The sequence below is a fragment of the Mastigoproctus giganteus genome, chromosome 1 (genome assembly GCF_048544385.1).
Source record: "Mastigoproctus giganteus isolate SK-2022 chromosome 1, ASM4854438v1, whole genome shotgun sequence".
Classification (NCBI taxonomy): Eukaryota; Metazoa; Arthropoda; class Arachnida; order Uropygi; family Thelyphonidae; genus Mastigoproctus; species Mastigoproctus giganteus.
This window is the reverse complement of record NC_143575.1, coordinates 74,293,870-74,320,788: the sequence shown is the minus strand read 5'-3', so window position 1 is coordinate 74,320,788 and position 26,919 is coordinate 74,293,870. Positions and strand designations below refer to the sequence as shown.

The 26,919-nt window shown below is 38.7% G+C and overlaps 1 protein-coding gene across 1 annotated transcript in view; it reads left to right on the top strand.

Moving 5' to 3' along the window:
* The window catches only part of LOC150090889 (sarcoplasmic calcium-binding protein-like), a 49,060-nt gene extending 23,034 nt beyond the window's left edge, over window positions 1-26,026 (top strand). Inside the window, exons 3-7 of the mRNA XM_090373404.1 lie at window positions 5,457-5,509; window positions 7,715-7,828; window positions 9,547-9,679; window positions 17,293-17,390; window positions 25,515-26,026. Coding sequence (XP_090229530.1) covers window positions 5,457-5,509; window positions 7,715-7,828; window positions 9,547-9,679; window positions 17,293-17,390; window positions 25,515-25,682 — 566 coding nt within the window. The 3' untranslated portion in view covers window positions 25,683-26,026. The remainder of the gene's footprint in view (window positions 1-5,456; window positions 5,510-7,714; window positions 7,829-9,546; window positions 9,680-17,292; window positions 17,391-25,514) is intronic.
* Window positions 26,027-26,919: the final 893 nt, after the last annotated feature.

Sequence of the window (26,919 nt, the reverse complement as noted above, 5' to 3'; positions counted from 1 at the left end):
CCATCGTTTTAATTGTATCTCATATTGTGAATACCTTCACAACGAGTTGCCATAGTATTGTACAACCTCGAATAAGTAACATTAGTCTTCTCCATTGGTGAAGCGTTACTGTCTGCGAGGGTGGCACAGTGGTTTCACCAGGTGGAAAATACCTGGGTTCGAATTCCGTCGATGCCGCAAGGTACTTTTATGGGCTTTTTTCACTCCGTGGCTGAGTTAGTGGGCCTCAGGCGTAGATAGCAAGGTTTTTCCCCAGAAACTGGGGTTTTTCGTTTAGCGAAACTGGCAAATCTACCAGAGAACACACGCAATTTACAGACGCAATACACATGGGTATATGTAATAACTTACCGGTTGACCCCAATATAATACTGTAGTTTGGTTTTGGTGAAGCATTACTTATTCGAGGGAGTGCAATACCAGGGCAACTCGCTGTGAAGGTATTCACAATATGAGATACAATTAAAACGATGCCAATTAGCTTCGGCAGTTTACTATACCAAGTTTTGTTCACTACGAACAAAACTTGGTGCAATGGCACCAACCCGTAGTGAATCTTACACGTAGTTTGCTTTATGCAAAGTAATCACCATAGATTCATCAACGCAGGCGTCAAAGATCAGCTGAAAACCACATATTGGGATTTATGGACAAGCCGAAATAGTTTATATAATCTAAGAGGTTGAAGGTGATGTGCTGTACCTTAGAATTACATGCAAGAAAATCAGAATAATGCGAATATTCAGCTGAAGTGCCAGGTACATATCATCTGCGTAAGCTAGAACGAGTTCATTATTAAAAACGGAACTAGCGTGACAGAGAACAACAAGGCAGATAAAATATGTACACTGGCCAAAAAATATGAACCTTTAATAAGTATCGAATCGGGACGCCTTCGTTTCGGATAACGCAAGTATGCAGCGCAGTACGGATTCTATAAATAATAGAATCTAAACCAAAGTTCTATAAGCAATACGCAATTAGACCAAAACGCAAAAAAATAATGTTTTAGTGCGTTTTGTCAGTGCCGGATTTACATATGGGCTGAGCGGACTGCAGTCCAGGGCCTCATAATCTAGGGGAACCAACCTCGGTCTCCTACCAAAAAAAATTTTAAAAATTTACCATTAATTTTATTTCATTTGTAACGATAAAAATCAGGGGCGTACCTAGGCCAAAATAATGTGTAAGCATAAATCCAAAATTCAAGAACATTGATGGGAGTGTCGAACGCACTTATCCTTGATTTTACTATCTAGGGTTTAAAGCCAATCACGTCATATGGCTTTGTACAGCAGGCAGAAACAGCCCTACATAATCCCTCAGATACAGAACAATCGTGTTTACAAACAGAAGAAAATCAAGTAGACTACACTGAGCAGACTGAAGAACAACCAGTTTATATAGAGAACGCAGCCTCCCAAGAACTTCAAGGAGAACTGTTGTCAGTAACTGCCACTACTAAACTTCTGGAGATAGTGACATGAAGTGACAGGACCTACAGTCAAAGAATTAACACAAGGCGCTGAAGGAACATGCCACGAGATAGTTACACCAAAAGAAGAAGTTCAAGCTCATTGCCGTCTTAAAGACTTGGAAAACAAAGCAAATGATCTCAGCGAAAACCCTAGCACTGCAGACACAAAAGTACCAAATGTTCATGCTACTAGTGATTTCAGAGACAATTACGTAGGTTTATGGACTACATTGAATAACGAGGAAATATCATTCTGGATTGAGAAAGGTCCATCGGAATGTCAGCACTGGGATGGACCTTTTACCAATTCGAAGCGAATATACAAAAACCAAGCCCGGTTCTCTCAAAGAATTTATTCTATTCCACCAAAGTAAATAGAGAAACCTATCCTCGAGAATGGCTAGTGTATTCTCCCACAAAAGGAAAAGTCTGCAGCTTCTACTGGATTCGATGATTGGCATCACGCTTATCTTGTTCAAACCCACGGAAACTCTAAAAATCATATGAACTCTATGCTAACATACTTAACAAGAAAGCGTGGTCAAACGCTCACATCAAAACTCGAAGAGCAAATCAAAGCACAGCAGGATTACTGGAGGCACGTACTTCAGCGAGTTATTGCAGTGATTTTTCTTTTGGCTGAACGTGGCTTGGCATTTAGGGGAGATGATGAAACATTTGGTTCGCCAAACAATAGTAACTTTCTTGGATTGCTTGAATTAATTGCCAAATTTGATCCCTTCCTGTGTGCTCACATAAGTCAGTATGGAGGTAAATGCTCTGGTCAGCCACCGTACTTATCCAAAACCATATGTGAAGAGGTTATCCAGTTGATGGCTAATCAAGTTCAAGAATCAATACTGAGCGACATCAAACAAACCGGTTATTTTAGTTTATCAGTCGATTCACCCCCTGATGCTTCCCATGTTGATCAACCTACTGTAATTGTTAGATATGTTTCTCCTAGTGATGGATTACCAATTGAACGCTTTCTGAGTTTTTTTTTTAACTGAAAGATCATACCGGTGAAAGTATGGCTGAGCTGATACTGAACTACTTCAGTGAACTTGAGTCAGATTTCAGTAAATGTAGATGACAATCATATGACAATGCAGTCAATATGGCTAGAAAGTATAACGGCGTTCAACAAAAAATTCTGGAAAAGAACAAGTTTGCAAAGTTTATTCCATGCGCTGGACATTCCCTAAATCTAGTTGGACGAACCGCTGTTGACTGGCACGAACCAGGCACGAACCGCGTGCCTAGATGCAGTGAATTTTTTTGGCACAATAAATGAGCTTTATTGTTTTTAATCAGCTTCTACAAAAATATGGGCAGTGCTAAAAAATTTCTTGCCTCCTGAGTCAAAAGTTCCTAAACATTTATCAGACACAAGATGGGAGGCTCACGCCAAAGCTACTACTCATATTTACTGTGATAAAACAGAAAAAGGAGATACTAGACGACAGGCTGAAAATCTTCTGCAGAAAATGGAAAAATTTTAATTCAATTTCATGCTTCACCTCTGGACACATTTGCTAGATCAATTTCATAAAGCTAACAAGGCACTCCAAAGTTCGCAAATTTCGTTGAGAACATGTGCAAATATTTACAGCTCACTATTGCAGTTCGTATCAAACACTCGGGCTAATTTTGATGAAATTGAACAGCAAGCAAAATTTATTCTACCGGATGTAGAGTACAAAACTGTCAAAAGAAGGCAGAGAGTACGAAAAAAACAAAACAATGATGGGACAGCACCCGAAGCCTTAGACAAACTTTCTCCAAGAGAAATAATCTTTTTATCAATGCTAAAATTTCAGCAATGTTCTACTTTCATTGAGCAGATAAAGAATAGAACGAGGTTTTGTTTCTTATGATTAGATGCCATTAATTTTGGGCATCCCAAGGTCTCCTAGCCCAGGGCCTCCAGTTTCTTTAATCCGGCATTGCGTTTTGGTCTAATTCTAAACATTTTCCAACAAAATATCGCGCAGATGCGAAAAAGTTGAAAGAAGAGCAAGCAGGGTCCATCGCTTCATTAAGTTTTCACCACGCTCTCCGCTTATCACCAGTGCCAAACAAAGTGTATCGTGATTCGCCTGACCATATGACTTTCTTTCATTGTTCCAATCACGTTCTCGGCACTGCAAGCGGATTTTTCTGTTTTTCTTTGAAACAAGAGGTTTCTGAATAGGCAAGCTCCGCCAATATCCAATTTCTTCAATTATTGGTTAAAATAGGGCAGTTCTGGGCTTGGTTAAATTCAGATGTTATTTTCTGCACACTGAATGTCCTATTTTTCCATATAGTTTTCCTTAGAGTACGACGGCTTCGCTCTTGAAATAGTTTTTCTGCGGGAACTTTCCCCTTTGAGATGTGGTGATGAGACCGCTTACTTTCGAGTCATTAAAAACCTTTGAGATGGATGCTTTTGAGAAACCAGTTATGTATTTAGTTTCTTTGAATTGTGGCTCCTGCTAAATGTTCACCCACAATAAGGCCTTTTTCAAAGTCTGACAGATCACGCGTTTTCCCTCATTCTGGCATCAAATTATTCGAACAGACTGAGTCTTTACACTCAACGAGGCAAAGTGTTATCACCCCCGTCGTCAGTTTTCTTTGCATCTATTTGCATTTCTTCTGCCTGTAGCTGTCTCAATGAAAAGGTCCGTGTTTTTTGGGCCAGTATATGTACTTCTCTGTAGAATACCTGTCGACATCAGATATAGATCTAAGTTTGGACCGTTACTAAAACTCAAAGTGCGTACTGATAGGCAGTTTCAATCAAACAAAAGAAAGTTCCGCATCCCGAAATGCCGTTGGAGAACCTGACACAAGGAAGGAACACGAACTACATAGAAGACTGAAGCTACATTGTAGAAGCTTTGAAGTTCCCAGCAATGAATTTTTCCAATGAGTTCCGGTGAGCAAGTAATTGTTGACTATAAACTATAATGAACTGTGTTGAAGTTTTCGAGAATCTGGACAAAGGTTTTAGAAGGATTCTTTCTACGATCTTCAATACTGGGGAAGATAGGATGATAATCAACGACATTAGTAGGGGATTCTCTTTTGGGAATGAAAAAAACTTTGTAAATCTTCCAGGTACCTGGCACGACTTGAGACAGTAAAATTCAATTATAGATACACAGAAGTATATCCAAATAAAGGAAATAAATAAATTTAAATCTAAAGTTAGGAATTTCATTGACTGCGGAAACATCGGCTAAAATCTTAAATCATTCTGAAGTATTATCTTTTAGAGTAATTAAATTTCTATCGTATAATTTATAAGTGTTATTAAAAGGTTTTGACTAAACATGAGATATATCCGATATTGCTTTTTGCGTCGTGTTCCCCACATCCAAGAAGAAAACCACATAGACTTACTGCATCTGTGAAGTTCATTATTTAACTGGAAAAAAAAAAAAAATCCCAGATACTAACTGTTGTTGAGTTTTAGGAGCATCAGCGACTAAGGCCATGTTGCTATCTGTATATGGTCTGTAAACTGCATGTGTTCTGAGGTTCCGGCAGAAAAAAATCATGCTACCCGAGACCGACTAACTCAGCCACATTGTGAAGAAGAAGAATATCATCGACGGAATTCGAACTCAAGTCTTTTCCACCTGGTGTGGGGAGGACGGCAGTGCTTCCAACTGTACTACCACGAGGGTTCAGATATTAGCAACTGTTCCGTTCCAGTATTGCATTATCATCATCATAACTGAATTATGGATGCGTGTTTTTGACAATGTGACCTAGCCTAAATTTATATCTTTATTCAAGATACAAGAAATGGGTAAGCGATCTGTTATTATAAGGATGGATGATCAACTCAAAAAGAAAGCGGTATCAGCTCTTTTTGCTATTAAAACTTATAAGAATTTATCTTTTGAAACTGATTAAATTAATTATGTAAGAATACTTTTATATATTTTTTGTAATTCTACTAAATGCAGTTTCTTTTTTTCAGATGCCAATTCCGACGGAGTGTTAACTTGGGAGGACTTTCAATTGCTAGCAGAGGTTTGTATCTGTATTATTATAGTAGCCTAAAGATATCTGGAACTTTGTAGGCATTTTTCTGGGAATTTTCTTGCATAAGAGTAAGGGTATTGTTACTTAAGTCATTGCTTTCCGGAAAATACCCGAATTCGATGACGTGAAGAATTTTATGACTCTTGTTCACAACGTGGCTGAGTTGGTCAGTCTCAGGCGAGGGTAGCATGGTTTTTCCCTCCCGGAAACTCGGGTTTTTCGTCCAGCAAAACAGAAAATCGACCACAGAACACACGCAATTTACAGACAATATACATGGAGCAATATGGTCTTAGTTGCTGATGCTCTTAAAACTATTATTATAACGTCAACAACATTGCTTTCCAAAATCGATGTCTCCAAATTTCGGGCACATAACTGGCTGCACTCTGATTTTCGTTCATATATCGATGCAATTGATTGATCAGACATTTATTTCTTCGCGAGCTTCATATTTGGCCAGTTTGCGCTGCAAAACAAAGCTGGTTTCCGTACGTTCATTTTTTTTTTATTTTTAATGGAATTTATTTCCGTTTTAGAAGTACAACGGTGATGTTGTCTGACTAAAAGCGATAACGGAAAATAACTGCCCCATTAAAAAAAGCAGGTGATTACAGAAAGGTTCATGTTGGAAATTTTAAAATCTTTAGCACAAATGTAATTTAAAAAAAAAATGTAACAAAAACTTTCGTGTAGAGCCTTGTGTAGTTGTGTTAGCAACGGGACTCTGGTGGGTCGGCGGCTCCCATAACCTATTGTGGCTAATGATCGCCTGATGGCCTTGGTGGAGACATTTCTCTCTCGTTGAAGTCGGCGGTGATTTGTGCCACTGTCGCTCTCCGGTTGTCTGAAACAATGCGAGACAGATGTCGACGGCCACGTTCATCCACCACCTTTCTCCACTCACAGCGGTGTCCACGATGAGATATATTTCAGAAATGGCGTATTCCCAATACACTCCTGATAGTTTCGAACAGGGACAGTGCAATTTCTGTAGCACCTCCGTGATAGAGTGATCCACGAGTCGGGCATCCACTATCATCCATCTTTCAAAGTCGGTTAACTCACGACGTTTATCCATACTGATATCGAATTACAGTCTACGTGAATGCAGTGAATCTATATACCTGCCAAGCTGTGGGTTCGTACACTAGCGAGAGGAGTGACACCGTCGAGTTTCCCAGGAACCAGATATCCCATGAATTCTGTCCTTATAGCGTATATGGTGCATACCACCACCTACACTTAGAGCGATCAGTACAGACGGTAGCACCACACCTCGTCAACTTCACGTCTGTTAGTAAGTTGCTGTTTTTGGTTATGTCCAATGCAACTAAGGATACGAGATGCTAGTGTTTGCAAATTGCGCATATTCTATAGTCGGTTTACCTTTTTTCGGGATAAAAAAAAATCATGAAGAAAAAAAAAATATATATATATATATATATATAGTACAACCTTTCCCGACACCGAATAAGTATCTATAAACATTTCTTCCGCATAGAACGAACTAGAACCCGGTATGAAAGGACGGCGTTTGTAACCATAGTACTAGGGCGATTGGTCCGGATCGCTCGTGAGTACAAAAGTTTACTAGCTTAAGGAGTAGGGTTTTAGGAGCATCAGTGACCATGGGCGTATTCGGGGGAGAGCAGAGGGAGCATATGCCCCCTTAACCATGCATATAAATGTTCCTAGGTCTATCAAAAAAAAAAAAAAAAAACGCTCAAAAATCTAGTCATCATGCCCCCCCCCCCCCTTACTGGATACGACAGTGTCAGTGACTAAGGCTATATTGCTCCATATATGCTATCTACAAATTGCGTGTTCTGTGGTCGATTATCCGTTTGCTGGACGAAAAACCCGAGTTTCTGCGAGGATCAATTTACCCTCGCCTGAGAACGACTAACTCGGCCACGTTGTTAAAAATGCCCATAAAAATTCCTCACGCCATCGACGGGACTCGAACTCTGGTTTTTTCCACGCGGTGTTGAGGGTGGGACGACGATTCTACCAACTCTGCTACCCACGAGGGCTACTCTAAATATATTTAAGTATTCACCCATTAAGTTTTAATAAAAACCAACTTATTCCTAAAATATTCCAGAAAGTGCGCTATTTCTATTTTGTTCCTTAAATTACTGTTTAGCGACATTTAGTTAAACCAAAATGTGTTTTTTTAATATCTTTCAGAAATACACGAAAATCCAGAGGAAGGGAAAGATGGAAAAGGAAGTTTTTGATCGTTGGAAAGCTATTTTTGCCAAATGGTGGGAAGAACTAACTCATCACGCAGACTTTAATAAGGTAATTTACTGGTTGCTATTTTTTTTTAACAGATTTCTGCTTGATCATTGTATACTTATCATTCTTAACACATATTCACAACAGTTATATAATTTATTACCGCAATTACATAACCTTATTACATGAAAAATTATTACTCGTAAAATTTCCTACGTTTAATGAATTGTTACTTTAAGTTTAGGAAAGCTTACAAGTCATACAAATGTATCAATGATTACAAGACACATGCAATGGTAATGTAATTTACACTCGATTTATAGTTTGGGAAGGACGTTACGCGGTTGTTATTCATTATGAATATCTATCATAAACCACTCTTATACCATGTGGAGTTACTAATATATTTTATTTAAGAATTAGCATAAACTAATATACATTGGGTAACGTTTCAGGTATCTTGCCGATACCCATCATTAGATCATGCTGTCTGCTAACCGAACCTCTTTTCGGGTTCACAGACCTGAATTAGTTTAGGCTAATGCTTAAAATAATATATATTAGTAACTCCACGTAGTATAAGAGTGGTTTATGATATATATTAATAATTCGTAATTACACTCGATTATTAAAAATAAGGTATTTTACTTGTATGAATGGGTCTGTTTCGTAAAATTTTCGTTTGAACTGTGAGTGTATTCCTCCAGAAAAGAAAGAGTTGGTCTTGGACCAACTCATGATTCCAAGATGAGCTAGCACAGATTCAGTGTCTTGAATTACCACTTCCAAGCACTTTTAGTGGCCTGATAAGGTGAAAATCATTTACGATAAATATTGAAAAATGTTAAAAACAGATCACAGCACAATCTTCGTTCACGACTGAAATGGATTCACCGGTTGAGAATGACATAAACAGAGCAGCGCATGCGCTCAGCGTTGTCAACAGACAAAAGAAAATAAAGCATGCCGCAAGAGTCAGTTTTTATTGCCATAATTTTAATACCCAACTTTGAGTTTCCATCCGAATCACCCTCGTACAATCTTGTCAAATGCCGGAAACTGCTGTTTTCATCTTCCATTTCTAACAAAGATTTAAGAATTTTCCCACATCTTATATACTGTATTAAAAGAATTGGAAAACTTAAAGCTGAGGAAAAATTATTTTTAATATGATTTAGTTTTAATTTGATATTATGCCTTTTGAATGATAATATAAAATTAATCAATAACCACTCTATATGTAATTTGATATTATATAAGGGTCGTATATAGGGTGATTATAATTAAATTGAGTCACTCTGCTGTCCTGTAGACGGAAGTGGAAATAGTACAAGCTTAAATTTAGAATGGACAAGTCTAAGGCAGCGGGCCAATATTGATGAAAATATGACGATGGAAATTGTGGGTGGGCCATATATCGAGTTAATGCTGTGATATTACTACCATCGTCGCATGAAAGAATAGTTGGAAAGAGAAGGGTTTGCAGGTGCATCTTGTTACCGCGACTGTGATAGCTGGGATTTTCGCGGTAATTATTTTGAACTAATCTGCAAACTAGTCCCCAACGTTCATACACAGTTCCTTCCGTGTTTCTCCATACTTGTAATCGGTCATCAAAAATTTTACCTTTCTACTTTCATTTACATTCTTTCATCCATATTGTATAGCAGTCGGTTAGTACATAACCAAATATCCCATAGGATAAAAGTAAATACGATAGTACTAGAAGAAATACATAGTCTAAATCGGGTCCTTTCTTAATACTTTTCGTTTATTTTCAGGATACGATAGTGGAATTTGATGAGTGGTTAAAGTTTTTTAACAATTTAGGACAATCAACAAAGACACACAAAGATCTACCAGATTTTCTACAGACTTATCTACACTTGTTCTTTCAGACAATGGATGCGAATAGTAAGTTCTGGCTATTTGAATTATATTACATGTGTATGTACATTAAATTAAATTTAATCTTGTATTTTTATTGAATATATACAGTATATTATTTAAAATAATTAAATGCACTTGGCATAATACTTTAAGAGTTCAATATCTATATAATATCGGTGTTTAGATACACCATAGATACTCTTAAAAACCACAAAGTAGTTGTTGTGGGCATCATTTGCTCTTTCTCATATTGTGCTCTGCCTTCACGACGAGTTGCCATGATACTGCACTACCTGAAATAAGTAACGCTTCACTAATAGAGAAGACTATTGTTACTTATTCTCAGTGAGTACCACCACCCAGACATGTTTCAAGGCTATTGGCCTATCATCAGTGGGTGGGCAGGTACCCTAGTATTGCAGACATGACGTCGTGAAGGCAGAGCACAATATGAGAAAGAGCAAATGATGCCCACAACAACTACTTTGTAGTTTTTAAGAGTGTCTATGGTGTATCTAAACACCGATATTATATAGATATTGAACTCTTAAAGTATTATGCCAAGTGCATTTAATTATTTTAAATATTATCTCATACACCTTTTGGCATCTCTCATATTGTGCGATTAACTTCACAACTGGGTCGTCATGTCTGCAATACCAGGGTACCTGCCCACCCACAGATGATAGGCCAATAGCCTTGAAACATGTCTGGGGAGCCTGGTGTTCACGGAGTTTCCGAGAATGGGTAAGAACAGTCTTCTCTACTGGGGAAGCGTTACCTATTCGAGGAGTTTGAGTTTTTGAGTGGTGTGAGTTGAAGGAGTTAGTCCCTTTCATTCTTCTACATGTTTCTTTTTCCTCTTCCACTCCTACTATTACTTTCCCTCTACCTTTTTTGCTTTCTAAGTCTAATAGGGACAAGTGGATAGTAGAGCTATTATCCCACACATATACAAATAGTCTTGAAACGGTCGCTAGGGGAGCCAGATAATCACGGAGTTTCCGAGAATAGGTAACAACAGTCTTCTCTACTGGAGAAGCGTTGCCTATTCGAGGAATTTATGAGTTTTTGAGTGGTGTGAGTTGAAGGAGTTACTGTCCCTTTCATTCTTCTGAATCGTTTCGTTTCCTCTTCCCCTCCTACTATAACTTTCCCTCTACTTTTTGCTTTTCTAAGTCTAATAGGGACAAGTGGATATTCGAGTAGATATTCACATACATACATACATACAATAGCCTTGAAACATGTCTGGGTGGTGGTACTCACTGAGAATAAGTAACAATAGTCTTCTCTATTAGTGAAGCATTACTTATTTGAGGTAGTGCAGTATCATGGCAACTCGTCGTGAAGGCAGAGCACAATATGAGAAAGAGCAAATGATGCCCACAACAACTACTTTGTAGTTTTTAAGAGTGTCTATGGTGTATCTAAACACCGATATTATACAGTATATTATATACACTGGTGTTCAAAGAAAGTGCATCACACAGGAATTTCACATTTCTAACGCTTTTTCGCAATGACATGGTACATTAATGACTAGCATCACAAATAGAAATATAAACAAAAGATTAAATTAATAGTTAAGGCAAAGCTAAGTAATATTTGACAGGTGCTCTGAAAATATTCCAAAATTAGCATTTGCAACCTTTATGAAACACTTTTGGTAAAAACGATAATTATGGCTGCAATAAGCCCTCAATTTGCATCAGTTTATCATTTTAAATGGAAAACAAAATGAAAAATTCACCAGGTGCAAACTAATATTTAGTTGAACCGCCTCTGGCCCTGATCACAGCAGCATACCGCCAAGGCATTGACAAGATCAATTTCTGAAGATAATCAACCGATAGTTCGTGGTTCCAAACACGAATTATGAAGTTCAAGAAGGGTTTTTGGTTTCTTTCTGGTAACTGCAGATTCCACACGATGCCAACAGTTCTCTATAGGATTCAGGTCTGGCCGGGCTGTTTCCTGGTCAGCTAACAGTTGTAATGGACCGTTCTTCCAACTATTTTTTCACCTCTAACAAATGTAAACACATTACTGTCGAACCTCTAATGCCGAAATGAAGCTAAAGTAACTACAGAAGTGCCTACTTACACTTTTCGCCCGATGACAAGGAGCAGAGTCTTCCTGAAAGATGCAGTTACTTGGCAAGTTGAAATGGTCTCTAATGATTGGAAGCAATTTACGTTCCAATATAGCCAGGTATCCATTGGCATTTACGGAACCTTTTATAAACTGCAGGTGACCTACTCCGCGATACGTAATGCACCTCCATATAATTTGACTGGTAGGGAATTTCACTGTAGACACCATACAGTCTGGGTGGTATTCTTCACAACGTCTCCGGCGAATCGTTTGTCTCCCATCAGAGCCATGCAAGTTGAATTTCTTCTCATCCGAGAAAATAACTGACCTCCACTGCTTGGGCGGTCCATATGACATGCTCTTTGCACCAAATTAATCAGGTCTTTTTCATTTTTTGTGTGAGGAGGGCTTCTTCTTAGGACGACGGGCTACAAGTCTACTTTTTGAAGAGAGGCATCTTCTGACTGTTACTGTACTTGCTACCACTCCTGTATGTTCTTCCCATTCTCTTTTCAGCTCAGACGAAGAAGCTTTACGGTTAAGGCAAAAGCGCTTCAAAACGCGGTCCTGTTTTGGCGTAGAGAGGCATTTGCGTCCGGTTCCTTTTTTCCTATCAGTAGAACCAGTATTCTTGAGTTTGGAAAGAAATCCACTCACTCTCGACTGATTACAAGACACTCTATAAGCAATATGGCTGGAAGAATATCCTTCCTCACGCAAAGCAACAATAGCATTCTTTCTTCGTGGCATGAACTGCACGTAACTCGCCATCCTGACACAAGCAAGGAATGACTGCAACTCTTGCAGAGCGTGCTTATATAGCTGAAAGTAACAGCTGATTCAATATTGGGTCATCACCTACGCTTGTCAATCTTATCTGATGCAATATTGGGTCATCACCTACGCTTGTCAATCTTATCTGATGCAACCTATAAGGATGTTGCCATATACTTACGTTATAGGACGACAATCACAATTTTAAGGGGTGATGCACTTTCTTTGAACACCAGTGTATACACTATCCCCTTTCACCCGATGCCTTATAGGTGGGCGAGGTTTCGTGATTTATTTAAACCAATTCGTGATTTAACCACGAATTGGTTGGAAAAACCATTCTACTTGCTCCTTCCCTCCTGAAATCAGGAACTAAAGCCTCGATTGAAGAATACTTTAGAAATTCCTCTAGTCATCTACGACATCTAACTCAGACCTCTTCAAACAGTGGCAGAAAGCGATGTACAGTGCCGTACCAACTGAGGACTACAAAATAAGCCCATTTTTATATTTATTATGTGTAGGCGATTCCGGCCGAATCTCGCAACCCCCCTACCCTATAGTGTACTTACCGGACATAGTAAAGCCAATAAATGTACCGGCGTCCTCATGTGCTGTAATATAATGTCTGGTTCTGTTGTTTATGTTGAATCATTGGCATCTCAGCTCAGATGACAACAGAAACTGCCATCACCTAGTTTCCATCCCTGCCACATGGAGGCGGGCCATTAGCTTTCGTTTAGCACTTCATGATCTTAGGTACCTCACACTGATAATACCCCTCTATAAAACAAACTGATAGAGGGTAGTGCACAAAGGAGAAAGGAAGAAGAGACATTAAAACCGAAATGATAGAGTAGACAGAGGAGAGCAATAAAACACAAGGGCTGCTCCGAGAAAAAATAAAAAAGTGGTAGAATGCATAATTTTGTCCAAAAATTCCAAGATCAGTCTAAATTAATACTTTTTAACCAGATCAAATTTCCTTCAAATCCAGACATGTTAATTTTATTTTAAATTTTATTAACTCAAGTCATTTAGAGTGAATAATATATGTTGTAAAAAATAAGATTTAAGAATAAATCGAAGCATTATGTAGTACTGTACAGTATTGTTAATAGGCAAGAAGTAATATAGTGGCAGGAGAAATTAAAAGAAAAGGATTAAGCTTACATGAACTGAGCAATTTTTCTGCAGAACGCAGTTCATTTGCAAGAGAGTGTGATTAGAGAGTATTTTATATTGGAAAGATTTTATGCTACAGAATTAATAGGAATTGAATTTTTAAGGGAGAACACTTTGTAATGGCAATCATGTCGTCTGCGAATATTAAGTAGATACATTAATTGTATGGTTAATTGAAATTGCAAAAAGAATTGTGAATTGATTAAGACTGAAGTTGTAAGGAGAATTAATAGTATTGATTACGAAAAAATTCACTGCTTGACAAAATTAACAGAACAAAATATTTTAATATTTTCCAAAAAAATATTTAAATATTTTTTACGAAAATTTTATTGTGAACAGTGCCGCCAAAGGCGAATATTTGATATAATAGGCATCCTGGAATGGAAATTCCGAGTATCCAATAGAAATCGATCTACACAGCCGCACATTATGCAAATTATTCATGACTATAAAAACACGGGTTGAGACCTCATTTCCGGTTTTTTTTTTTTTTTTTTTTGGCTTGCTCAGAGGGATACCCACATGTCCAGTATTCAGAATGGCAAGTCATCGCCATTTAGATGATTCTTTGAGATGGCGAGCCGTTGGACGACTTGAAACCAGGCAGTCGCAAGCGACACGTTGGCTTAATGTATCACACAGTGTCGTCTCGGTACTATGGAAGCGTCTCGGTACTATGGATTTCAGGTGAGTGGAACCATTACAAGAAGAGCTGGCCAAGGTCGCCCGAGGGCTACGTCAACCAAAACAGACCGCTATCTGGTTCTAACAGTAAGCCGGAACCGTACGATGTCCTGCCATCAACTATCTCTCTTGAGGTTGCTGCGGCCGCAGATGAAAACATTTCCAACCGGATTGTGTAAGAAGGCTCAATTCAAGTGGACTCTACAAAAGGGAACCAGTGGTTTCTATCCCATAAATCCCAAACCACAGCAGAGCTCGCCGAAATTGGTGCCGTGAACATGTGACTTGGAGCCCTGACAAATGGGGTACAATTCTGTTCTCTGATTAGTCCGTTTTAGCCTACAAACAGATTATAGACGTTATTTCACCTGGAGACAACGAGGAATGCGGTACCAGCCTTTCACTATCAGAGAAAGGAACGTGGAGGCAGTGTTCTCGTAGGGAACAGAATAATGATCAACGGCCACACCCCTTCATGTTTTTGAGAGGGGTACCGTAACTGCGCAGAGGTACTAAGAACAAATTCTTGAAATCTGTGTCCGACTTTTTAGGGGTAGTTGGCTCAGATTTTCTTTTTCGTGCACGACAACACCACTGTGTGCAGTGCTCAAGTGGTTTCATATCTTGAAACTTAAAATATAAAACAACTGCCGTGGCCAACACGATCATCCGACTTAAATGCGATTGAACATGTGTGGGACGTCCTTGGGCTTCGCATTGCAAACCGACACAGCCAAAAAGCTCACCAGTCACTTGGTGAGCTTAGGTCTGCGTGGTGGAAGAATAGGATTTGTTGCTACAGAATCCTATAGACACTACCCTTATATCGAGCATGGTTTACTGCTGTAAGACCTGTTTAGCCGTTCGAGGGGATCATACGCCCTACTGATGTCATGTGACATCAGTACGGCGTATGATCCGTACTGATCTCATGTGACCATATTTTCAAGTATCTCGTATCGACTTCTGTAATGTGACCTTTTTGGTAATTCTTATCCAACCCCTATAAATGTACCTGTCCGAAGTTTCTCGCTGTCTGCTCATTTCATAGTTATTCTATCGTACACCCATACTAAATTTTGTCCCGCTTCATTGCAAGCTGCATGAGTTACACCACGTTTTCTACGTATTTTTTTAATTTTGTCGAGCAGTGTATAATGAAATGATAGTAAAGGTGATATCGTAACAAATCGAAAACATTAAATGGAGAGAGAGAGAGGGTGTTCATGAAAGAGTACTCTTTCCCATTATGTGTAAGTAGTTTATTTCTTGCGTCCGTCTAATTGCGTATGAGATATACTGTATATTCTCGTCCTGTATACACACCTTTTAGGGAAATCCCTCAGTTCGTAGATCTGATTACACTCTGACGTCAGATAGCATTGTGGGCCTCAATGCTTGAGAGGGTGCTGTCGTTTTACACATAAGTAGCAATTGTAACAGTAGGTCAATGGTAAGGTAACGGATATAAAAAAATAAATAATCAATAAAATACACCTTTCACGGCGTCTTAATTAAAGTGGAATCCTGGAACCACTACATTTCGACGCCAGCTCTCAGAAATGGCAAAATATATAATATGAATGGGACCTTGCATGTACTGGGGCAGAGACAAAATGAATATAGTATTACTGGCACTTTTCCTTGATGTGCGTGTGAGGATAGCATTTTCTTGTATGCATCTGGGCGTTTAAGTCGCTACACATCCCTGTTCTTAATAATCAGTAACTGTTCTATAGACATACGAATAAATTTATTTTCAAGCAGAATATTCTATGAAGTTTTGATGCGTGGCCAACATGGTAATAGAGGCATGTGATGCAAGAAAGCAAACGTATGAGCTTATGTAGCATCAGCCAAAAAAAAAAAATCACACAATTATTCACAAAAAAAGAAAAAAAAATGTACACAATTATTTCCTCTAAAAGTTTGTCCAGTTACTCCTTGAATTTATTTAAGCTATCAACTTCCACAACGACAGATGGAAGTTTGTTCCAGCAATTAACCACCCGCTGGCTAAAGGCAAATTTACGCACATCTATTCTACAACTGTCCTTCCTCAATTTGAATTTATGCTCCCTTAGGTTCGTAATCTGAGCAAGTGGAAGAATCCCATCAGAATGCAGCGTGCTTAACCCATTCAAGGCCTTATACACCTTAATCAGATCACCTCGCAGGTGCCTAGTCACCAACCGCTGCAATTTGCAGAACTTAAGCCTCTACTGGTAAGAGAATCCCTTCATTCCCCTCACCAATCTTGTTGCTCTTCTCTGTGCACGTTCAAGCAAATCTACATCCTTCCTAAAATGAGGCCACCAGACCTGTACGCAGTACTCAAGGCGTGGCCTGATCATTGCCTTATACGAAGGGACAATAACCTCCTTTTCCCTGCAATGAATCTTTAACCAGTGGCTCCATTATTAATAGGCATAATTACAAGCATTAGTAATGGCAAATGATGCAAGAACACAAGCTTAAAAAACAACAGGCAAAAAAAAAAAAAAAATCCCATTTCACCTATCCATCCCCTCCAATAGTTTGTCTACTTCTTCCTTGAATTTATTCGAACTACCTACTTCAAAAATAACAGGTAGAAGTTTGTCCCAACAATCAACCACCCTCTGCTGAAGGCAAAAATCAGCAAAAAAATTTATAAAACAACAACCCCTAAGTGGCAGTTTTTTAAACTAGAACTTGATTATAAATATATATTTATAAATAATCAATACTTTAAAAATAATTATAATTACGATTTCACAAGTTTTCGTAAATACTAAAAATTATCAACTTTTTTAATATATGAAGAATTGTTCATAAAATTTGTTTATTATGCGCTTTAAAAAAATTGAATCAATGTGCATAAATTTGATACTTACTTATCAAGCTCTTTTCAGAAGACGGTCTGTTTTGTATAAAAGACTACAAGAAATACTTAGCAAGCCACAATATGGACGTTGGTCGAGCACAAGAATGCTTCGTCTTCATGTTAAATGTAAGTAGACAGAATGCAAAAAAACTGGCCCAACATATACTGATAATCGAATTTTCTTTAATTTTTATTTTCGCCTTAATAAGATTCGACAACCCCCACCCCTTAATGTACATACTAAAAGATAAGGCTATTATTAAATAAGCACTACTGTGAACATTACTAAACTAGTATTTAGCGCAGACGCAGAAGATAATGCGACGCACTAGTTTACTGTAGTATTCTGTAAATTAAAGAGTTTTTAATTAATTTTAAATTTAAAAATTACTCTTTAATTTTAAAGAGTAAATTAAAGATAATTAAAGAGGTGTTTTTTTTTTAATTCAAAACATTTGAGTACATGTTCTCGCAGGTACTTGTGAGAAACTACATTGGTAATGAAACTGAAATACAATACACGCGTTTTTTTAAAAGAAAAATAAGATAATTTGACTTTTTTTTTTAATAAAAGTTTTTATGCGAATGTTTAAATAAATGCAAGCAGCCTGTTTTCAGAACCACTGTATTTCGCTTGCAGTGGCAAATCGAGGTCATTATATTGAGTAATGGGGTTCAAGCCCGTGACTGATGAATACGGTGCTGTTTCTTGTATTATGTCTATCTGGTGAACTCCTCTGACCGCTTGGTCGTCCCGGATATAAACAGAAAATTTATTTATTTATTATCATTAATCAAAACGTGTAGTCTTTCACAGATGTAAAACGTCAGAACCGGCCCCAGGTCTATCTAGCCACTGAAGGATAGAATCAAATATGTTATTTATTCATTCGAATGCACAACAACCGAAATTCGAACTCTTCCGAATTGCTCAAATTGGAACGTAAGATTGACTTCATATCGAGACTTGAGATTTACAGCAAACCAGTGAATTTGCGGGGAATTTTGTGGCCCGCTAAATTTTGGCGCCCTGTGTGGCCGCACCATTCGATCGCCCCTAAAGCCCTGCCCTGCCCTGCTAAATGTGTACGTTTTTAAAACGTACACATTTAGCGCAATGATTCAGTCGCATTACCGTTCTGAACATGGACATGTAGACATGTGTATATGTAGAGGGCGGCACCTAGAATGTCTGTTCAACTCCGTCTCGTGTCTCTGTGAAGAGCAGAATCAACTGTAAATGGGCCAGAAATGTGTTGGTGTAGCTTTCTGTGCGTGTTTTGTTTTTATCTTCTGGCCCCTTGGCTACCCAGAAGCATCATTCACCTGGACAAATGATTCTGGGTACTCGTCCACACCACGGGAAGGTGGGCCAGTCCCAGTAAAACACGTACCGTCTCAAAAGAGACTCTGACCCACCTAATGATGCTAAAAGGTGCGCCAGGATCCTCTGCGACCCATTCCAGAGGAAAAGAAAGGAGCGAGAGAGGGGAAAAAAAACACGAAAAAAAAACCAACCCATGGTGCTGGTTGAAATAAAATATAATTAAAAAAAAAAAAAAAAAAAAGACGCGTTGCACGTTGGGATAAAATAATTACAATAAATAATAAAACAATAATAATAATAAACAAATAATAAAAAAAGAAAAAGAAAAGAGGCTAGTGCTGGTAAAAAAATAATAATAAATAAATAAATAACAGACTAGTGCCGGTAAAAAAAAAAGAAAAAAAAAAAAAGAGAGTGACTGGTGCTGGTAGGGAAAAAAAAAACGGTGCTGGTTGACAAAAAAGAAAAAAAAAGAAAAAGAAAAGTAGTCTTCAATCAGTACTCTTGTATCCAGGACAATTCAGATGTGGAACTGGCGACTTTTAGGATCAGTACAATGACAATTCTTGCGTACATGAACCATAGAAGAAAATATATCGAATTTTGATGCAATTATGCTTAATTCATGAGCAGTCCAGCACTGCAGAGAAATTTCTGAGTGTTCCATGAAAGTACATGTTTTGTCATTCAGGATAGCAGAGAGGCAAACTATTGTCCCGCTTACACAGGTATATTTGGTGGATTGTTTTGGTACGCTACTCCGGGGTTGATTCTCTTTCTGCGAGCAAACACCTCGGAGGCAAAGTTCTGAAGAGCTGAGAGAAGGTTCTTATTCTTCAGAAGCAATTCCTCCCGCCCTGGAAAGAGATCTCTGGAACATCAGCTCGTAGCTTCACCCTAAGATCGTCGTAGATTGCACAGTTAAAGAGCAGATGACTCCAATCTTCTGTATTCTAGCAGCTGCAGAGATCGGTGTGATGCAAGCCAGACTGATAGAGTTTTTGATTGGAAAGGAAGTTTCCATGGTTAAGAATCACCAGGTTTTAACCAATTTAGAGAGTAAGAAGGTCACATCAGGCAGGAATTTTCTTGTGGCGGATCCAAGTGGGGTGGTGTCCCATCTGGTCTGCCAGATGCTAATTAGCTCGTTAAAGCATCTGGATTTCTCTTTTTTAGGATTTTCATTTAAATTTAGCTGGATACCAAGTAATTCTGAAGGTACAACGGAAGGGACCCCGCAATAACTTACACTGCAGCGGTGGAAACTGTTCTACAGACTCTAAGAATAGAGAGGAGCATGCTCCGCTGGATGGAATTCAGTTTTAACCTCATTTTGGAATTGGTGGCCCGATGAAACCAAGCTCCTGCGCATAGGTGACTATGAGCAGGAAAACAGCATTATAGTAGAGAAACCGTGACTTCCTAGAGAGACTCCGCTCCCCCTCTGGAAATTCTAATTGATCCTGTGAATTTTTTTGATTTTAGTACTTATGTGAATCAGATGAGGATAGAAGAAAAGCTTATGGGCAATAATGATCCCAAGGAGTTTTGCCTCATTGACTATAGGGAGCTGCTTGCCAAAAAATTTGACTTTGGAAGGCCGCCTGAGATCCAAATTGGATTTAAAAAGCATAATTTTTGTTGAAAGCATCAGTTTTCATTGGTTAACTTTAAGTTTGTTAGCCAATGACCAGGTGGAAAGGTCAGTTAAAATCCGGTTTGCATTTATCTCCAACACCGCACGAGAACTGCCTGGACTACAATTGTCAGGTCATCGGCGAAAGCAAAACTTTTACAATTCTGGAGAGAGTGGCCCAGCCAGTCTTGAAGCACAATGTTCCAGATAAGGGGCCCCAAGACTGAACCTTGGGGGAACCCTCGAAAGATCTTCCTAGAGACTTGGAGAAATTTTGATTTGAAAATTATTGAGCGGTCAGAGAAATAGCTTTGAAATTATCTGTAAGGAAAGATGAAAGGAGCATCTGGCAGACTGGAGACGTTCAAGGGCACTGCCCCACCAGACAGTGTCGAAGAAGCACTCGAAGTCGACCATAATAGCTAGTTCAAATTGGGATTTAGAATTTACAATGTGCCAGACAAAGTCAGACAAGCCTTCCTCGCAAGAATGACCTGGGGTGAAGCCATATTGACAGGCAGAAAAGAGATTTTGTTGTTGAAACAGAGCTGTTAGTCGAAGAGCCATAAGTCTCTCCAAGATCTTCCCAAGATTAGCAAGCAGCGCAATTGGTCTGTAGGCACATGGATTTGAGGCAGGCTTATCTGGCTTTTTGATAAGACGGAGCAAAGAAACCTTCCAAACAAGGGAAAGACGCCTTCCATGAGGTATTTACTGAAGAGCAAGAGCAAGTAGAGAGGTCTTAATTTTAACAGCCGGAGAATGAACACATATTCAATCATATCCATTCCTGGACACTTCTTCACGTTGATCTTCTAAACCACAGAGGTAAGTTCCTCTAAAATAATAATAAATAAATAAATTTTCTGTTTATACTCCGGGACGACCAAATGATCAGAGGAGTTCACAAGATAGACAGAATACAAGAAACAGCACCGTATTCAGCAGTCACGGGCTTGAACCCCGGTCACTCAAGGCACGTGTACTTATGCACTCGCGCGCCTGACCACTAGGCTACGTCATCACAGTACTCGTCACTAACAGATCCATTTGATTTACATAACTGCAGATGAGGTACATCTGCCGAGTAGAATCGGAAGACCGAGGCGCTGGCTGGTTGTTATGGTTTGGAATGGGACTTTGAATACAGAAGCCAGAACAAAATCCAGGGTACACTAATTTTGCTAGATTTCAAAGAAAATAAAAACTACTATAGACAAGAGATAATCTAATGATACTGCCAAACCGTCTGAACTGTCTCTTGGAGCATATTTATACAAATCTGGCAAATTAACACAATCATGTGATGCATGACTTTTTATTATTATTATTAGCCATATGGTGCAAGTACGTCTGAGGCTTATGCTGCACCGACCAAAAAAAAAAAAAATTCTGAGTTACCCTGAGAGAGAGAGAGAAATAAAAAGGAATAACCAAGAAAGAGAAGGATGATGATATCCAGCTCAGGATCCTGGGTGTGCCAAGCCCATACTCACCAGATATGAGCCCCTGCGGTTATGCAAAGGCCTCGCGGGTAACACACTTGGTAGAATTGCCGTCTTTCCTACACCAGGTGGAAAAGACCTAAGTTCGAATCCCGTCAATGGCATGAGGAATCTTTTTTTTCTCCCGGAGACTTGGATTTTTTGTCAGCAAGCTGCAAATCGACCAGAACACACAATATGCAGAACCATAACATATGGCCTTAGGCGTATTAGCGCCTAAAACCCCTCCAACAAACCTATGCAAGAGATTTTGATGAAGATAGATACGAGGAGGTACCACTACCGCGTTCTATAAAAGCGGTGAAGGAAGGGAAGGACCTCACCAGTATTGGGCGGAGTATGGCCGTCGGTGCACGTTAGCAGGTACAGTATTATAGTACAAAAGCCAGTTACACGTTGGGTATTTAGATGGTTGTTATTTAGTGTTTTACGAATGGGAAAATGCAGAAGAAACACTTACCAAAAGAGGTAGGTTCTGCTGCAAATCTAGGACGACAAAATGAGGTATGCAAAGTTCAGAAAGAACCTCGGTCTCCCTATTCTACTTGCCAGATGTACAGTACCTGATCTTCAGTTATGTAGATCAAATGGATCTGACAGTGATGGGTACTTCTTGAACAGCAATGCGAGTGAATCATCGTGCTAAATGCGTACATTTTACCTAATTGTGAAAGACTACGTTTTGATTAATGATGGCTATCTTGAATTGACAGCGTGAGAGAGAAATACATAGGTTCCAAAAACAGACTACTTTTATGCTTACAGACTGCTTTTATGTTGCTACCCGATTTGCATATTGTAGTAGTTTATGCAACTTTGTTTGAGATCAGAGTGCGATTGTTCCGTAAATGACGAATATTTTGTTCTATTTTTTGACTTCAGTGTTATCTCATAAGAAAACTGATTTCTTATGAGAGCTTCATAAATATTTTTGCGTTTGTTCCTTCCTTAGCTTTTTGAGCACCAGTTTATATTCGGGTGTTGTTTTTGGGTTTTAGGAACATCAGCGACTAAGGCCACATTACTCCCTGTATATTGTCTGTAAACCGCGTGTGTTCTGAGGTCAATTTTCTGTTTGCTGGACGAAAAACCCGAATTTGCGGGAGAAAAACCATGCTACCCTCGCCGAGACCGACTAACTCAGCCATGTTTGTGAAAAAGACCCATAAAAATTCCGTAATCGACGGGATTCGAACTTAGGTCTTTTCCATCTGGTGTGGGGTGGACGGTGATCTACCTAACTGTGCTACCCACGAGGGTATTCATGTGGTATATTTATATTTTACATAGAGCATAACAAAAGACAACAGAGGCAGTAAGATAATATATCTGTGTCATATTGCAGCTATTATGTGGTACTAAGCACCATTCCACAGAATGTAAAAATACAGAAATGTAAGAATTCTATCTTCAAACATCATTTTATGGGTAAAGTCCAAATCGTATGAGAGATTGGCTGGAATTTAGGCAACAAAGGCCATGATGCGTTAGCAATTGTCTTTAATTTGGATTTTGCTTTATATTATGTAAGTCACAGTCATGCTCACTTTAAGTGATATATCCTCCAATACAAGCATGGAATGAACACTCGTGAGCAGAAATCTGTATCCATGTATTTTAGTTATTACATAATTTTGCAAAACCAGTCTGTGTGGGTAATGTGAGTAGTGTGTTGCTCGACTGGTCACTTGATTAGGGGAAGGCGCGATCACCGAGAAGGGACCTCCCGTCATTCCTCCATGGCACGGGGAGCCGGACCAGGCACGGAAGATAGAAGAGATGTCTGAAGAGCTTTTTCTACAGCAGAGAAAGGAGGGAGAACGCAAGGAAAGGAGTTAGGGAGAGACAAGATGAGCAGGAATACTGCAGGCCACCACTAGTGGGCGAGAAGGGTAGATAGTAAAATACATATGCTATATGAAAGAAATAGCATGAGAATGGCTGCCTGTGGAGAACACATTAGAGATGGCTGGCATCGGCTGTTAACTCCAGCAGTAAGGAATGTGGAAGGTCAGCTGTAGAACACAGGAGGAAGACAGAATGAGCCGCCAAGGTGACTCAAATGTATGCTGCTCCTAGACATGGGTGTGGAGCCCAAGTCAGAGTAAGATCCCACGCGTGGAGGCTGCGTCATCATGCCATCTTGTGCAGTTATTTGAAGTGTCACACTGCATGGTTGATTGAAATTTTCAGGAGCTGCGATTACTGATGGGACATTTGCAGCCAGAAGGCGTGTTCTCTCCTTAATCAGGTTTGTGGCACGGGTACTCCCTACATGACCCTATCCCTAAAGGAGAGTTTGTAATGGCCTGAGCATAGCAAAAACCCTGGGTCACCCCAGGTTGAGAAGCATCAGTGTCCACAAATTCAGTCCAGTGTCTTCAGTTGATTTCTCAGTAGGTTGATGATCAGTAGGTATGGTAGTAGCTGCTGCTGTCAAATGACTTCTTTTCCTTTGGAACATTTCTGTGGCAAAAGTCAGCAATGCGGTAAAGGTGCCTTTGGTAGCTAATAGGACGTGACATAGCATACATGAGTGAATGTTACAGAAAATAAGCTACTGTCTCAGATCTAAGTAGATCGTACAGTCCATCATCATCACTAACACCTACACTACTTGTATAATGCGCTACCTGAGCAACAGCTCATCCGCGTTTAAAATCTTTAATCTATAATTTTATCCTTAATTGATCCTTTGCCGTGCCTCCCACCCGACATGTCAAGTTTCGGGGACACGTCACTGCCCCTGAACGCAAAAGCATTTAATTGGAAACGATTGTTTCTTGTTAGCAAACACAACTAAAAATATTTTTGTATTTTCTAATTTTATAATTTTTTCATAATTTTCTTTTTTTTTCTCTCTCCCTTCCCCTCCCTTTTTTTTTCTTCTTTTTCTTTCCTTACAAACTGTAAATTCACATAACTTTAAACTTCCAACTCAGCAACTGCTAATATAAATAAAAACTCATCAGTGCAATATAACTCTGATCAGGGGCGTTCCTAGGTTATATAGCGCCCAGGTACCAATCGCAATTATGCGCCCAGGCGCCAATTTAAATCTGGAGCCCCCCTTTAAAATTTTCTTCATATATGTATGCAAATTTCAGGTTTTCAGGAGCCCCTTGAGCGTTGGCGCCCGGGTGCCGTGCACCCCTTTCACCCTTGGGACGGCCCACCCCTGGCTCTGATATCGTACAGTCCATCACGAGATGCTGCAGCCTTCTTTTACCACACAGTCAGTGATCAGCTTGGGTAAGACCAAGGTACTTGAACTTTTTCTTGAGACAGCCATGATCCTTAATTATGTAGGTAGTCTCCAGATTTTGTGAGAGTCAGGTCAGGGGGCGTTTTGTGAGGAATCACATCTGGGATGAATTTTTTGCTGATTTCGCCTTTGGTGAGGAAAACGGATGCGTAAACCATCATTTCGGCATGCTAGTTATAAATAGTTGGTGGATTGTAGGATACATAAGGTTTAGTATTAACTCTGATAATAACTCCTGTTACTTTGCTGTACGTATTTACTGAATTTATTATTATTAAATGGATTATTTGTACATACCATGCAGTAATTGAAACACAAAACTGAAACAAAATTTGAACAAACAGTTCAAGGTATAAACTAAAGATATAAATGAAGAATATTATGTAAATTTAAGAGAACCGTTGGTCATCGAATAAACGATTAAACATTACATCAGAGTAATATGGAGAGGACCTTATATATAATTACTTTAAATTTTTATTTATTTATTTGTTTATTTTATTTTATTTTTTGGTAGGATGAAGACATAAGTAACGGCAATGCAATGACTTCAGATCGTTTCAGAGATCTGGTCTACGATTTCTGGGTTTCACATGATGAGAACAGCAAAGGAAAATATATCTGTGGACCTTTTGATTCTGCAGTAATGGATGAACTGGAAAAGATGACTGGCAAACGGAAATGACATATATAAACTCTGATCAATTAAATGTACTGGCCCTCAAAAATCTTGTTGCTTTTCCTTAGAATCATACCTCCGATATAAAAACCGTTTATACGATAATTCATGTTTATCTACTCGCAGAAAAACAGTGGGAAGTAACAACTTTTGAATGCCAGCACACAAACACAGTTCGTGACAAACTGTTTTCAAATTCATATAGCTCTTTTAAGACTGTCACCTGTGTTCTAAACAACACCAAAGAAACTTTTACATATACAGTAATTTAAGATATTCATAATATTTTCTGCATTATTGTACGTCATGAGATCTCTTTAGAAAAGATATTAAAATATTTTTTCATCTGACCACTTTTTAAGGTTGCATTAAGCTTGTGTATATTGACAACTACATATAACATTCCTTGTAACTAGAGGAAAAATGATTTGAAGCATTATGGTAGTTTATATAGGACCACAGATCAAATTGATACAAACAGTACATCCCACAGAGTATTTGCAACCATCAACGTCAAGAGCATTTACTAATTTTTTTTTCTTTTAAAAAATACTCAATTTCTTTTATGTTTCGTAAATCTTTGTATGTTCCGAAACCATCGAGGGATCAGACAGAGACTGGTTAGGTTTCAGACAGTTTCTGATCATTATTAAGATTCGAATGATGCATGGAAGAGGACGTTTTCTGCATAAAAAGTTCAACGTTGTGTGAAAATATTAGCAGTACTGTGATATTACTATAACATTACAGTTTCAAAACTGAGAAAAGTTAATTTGTTAAAGGACAGTAGGAAAAATACCATATTCTAGTAACATTATAGTTAAAATTTTGAGTATTTAAAGATCTATTACTAGTGATCTATTACATCTTGCCATAGCACCATGTTTTGTTCGTGGTGAACTGCCGAAGTAGATAATTGGCATCGAAGTAGATAGTTAGCTCCCAACAAACGTCTGTGGTAGATAAACAATCCTTATAAAAATAATGTCAATGTCAAACGAAAGCAAGAGGAAAACAAGAGAGAGAGAGAGAGAGAGAAACCTTTTGAATAGAACACATCTTCAAAACTTAACTATCCAGTAGTATAATGGACCGGTCCATTGTCAGAGCAACGCTAACACGTTGAATACTGAGTAGCTACCCCTGAAGGTTGTTAACTATACCTGGTTGTCTCAAAATTTTTCTCAATCCCTTCAGTTTTTTTTGTTTTGTTTTTTTGTAAAATTAAATCACAATTTCTTTG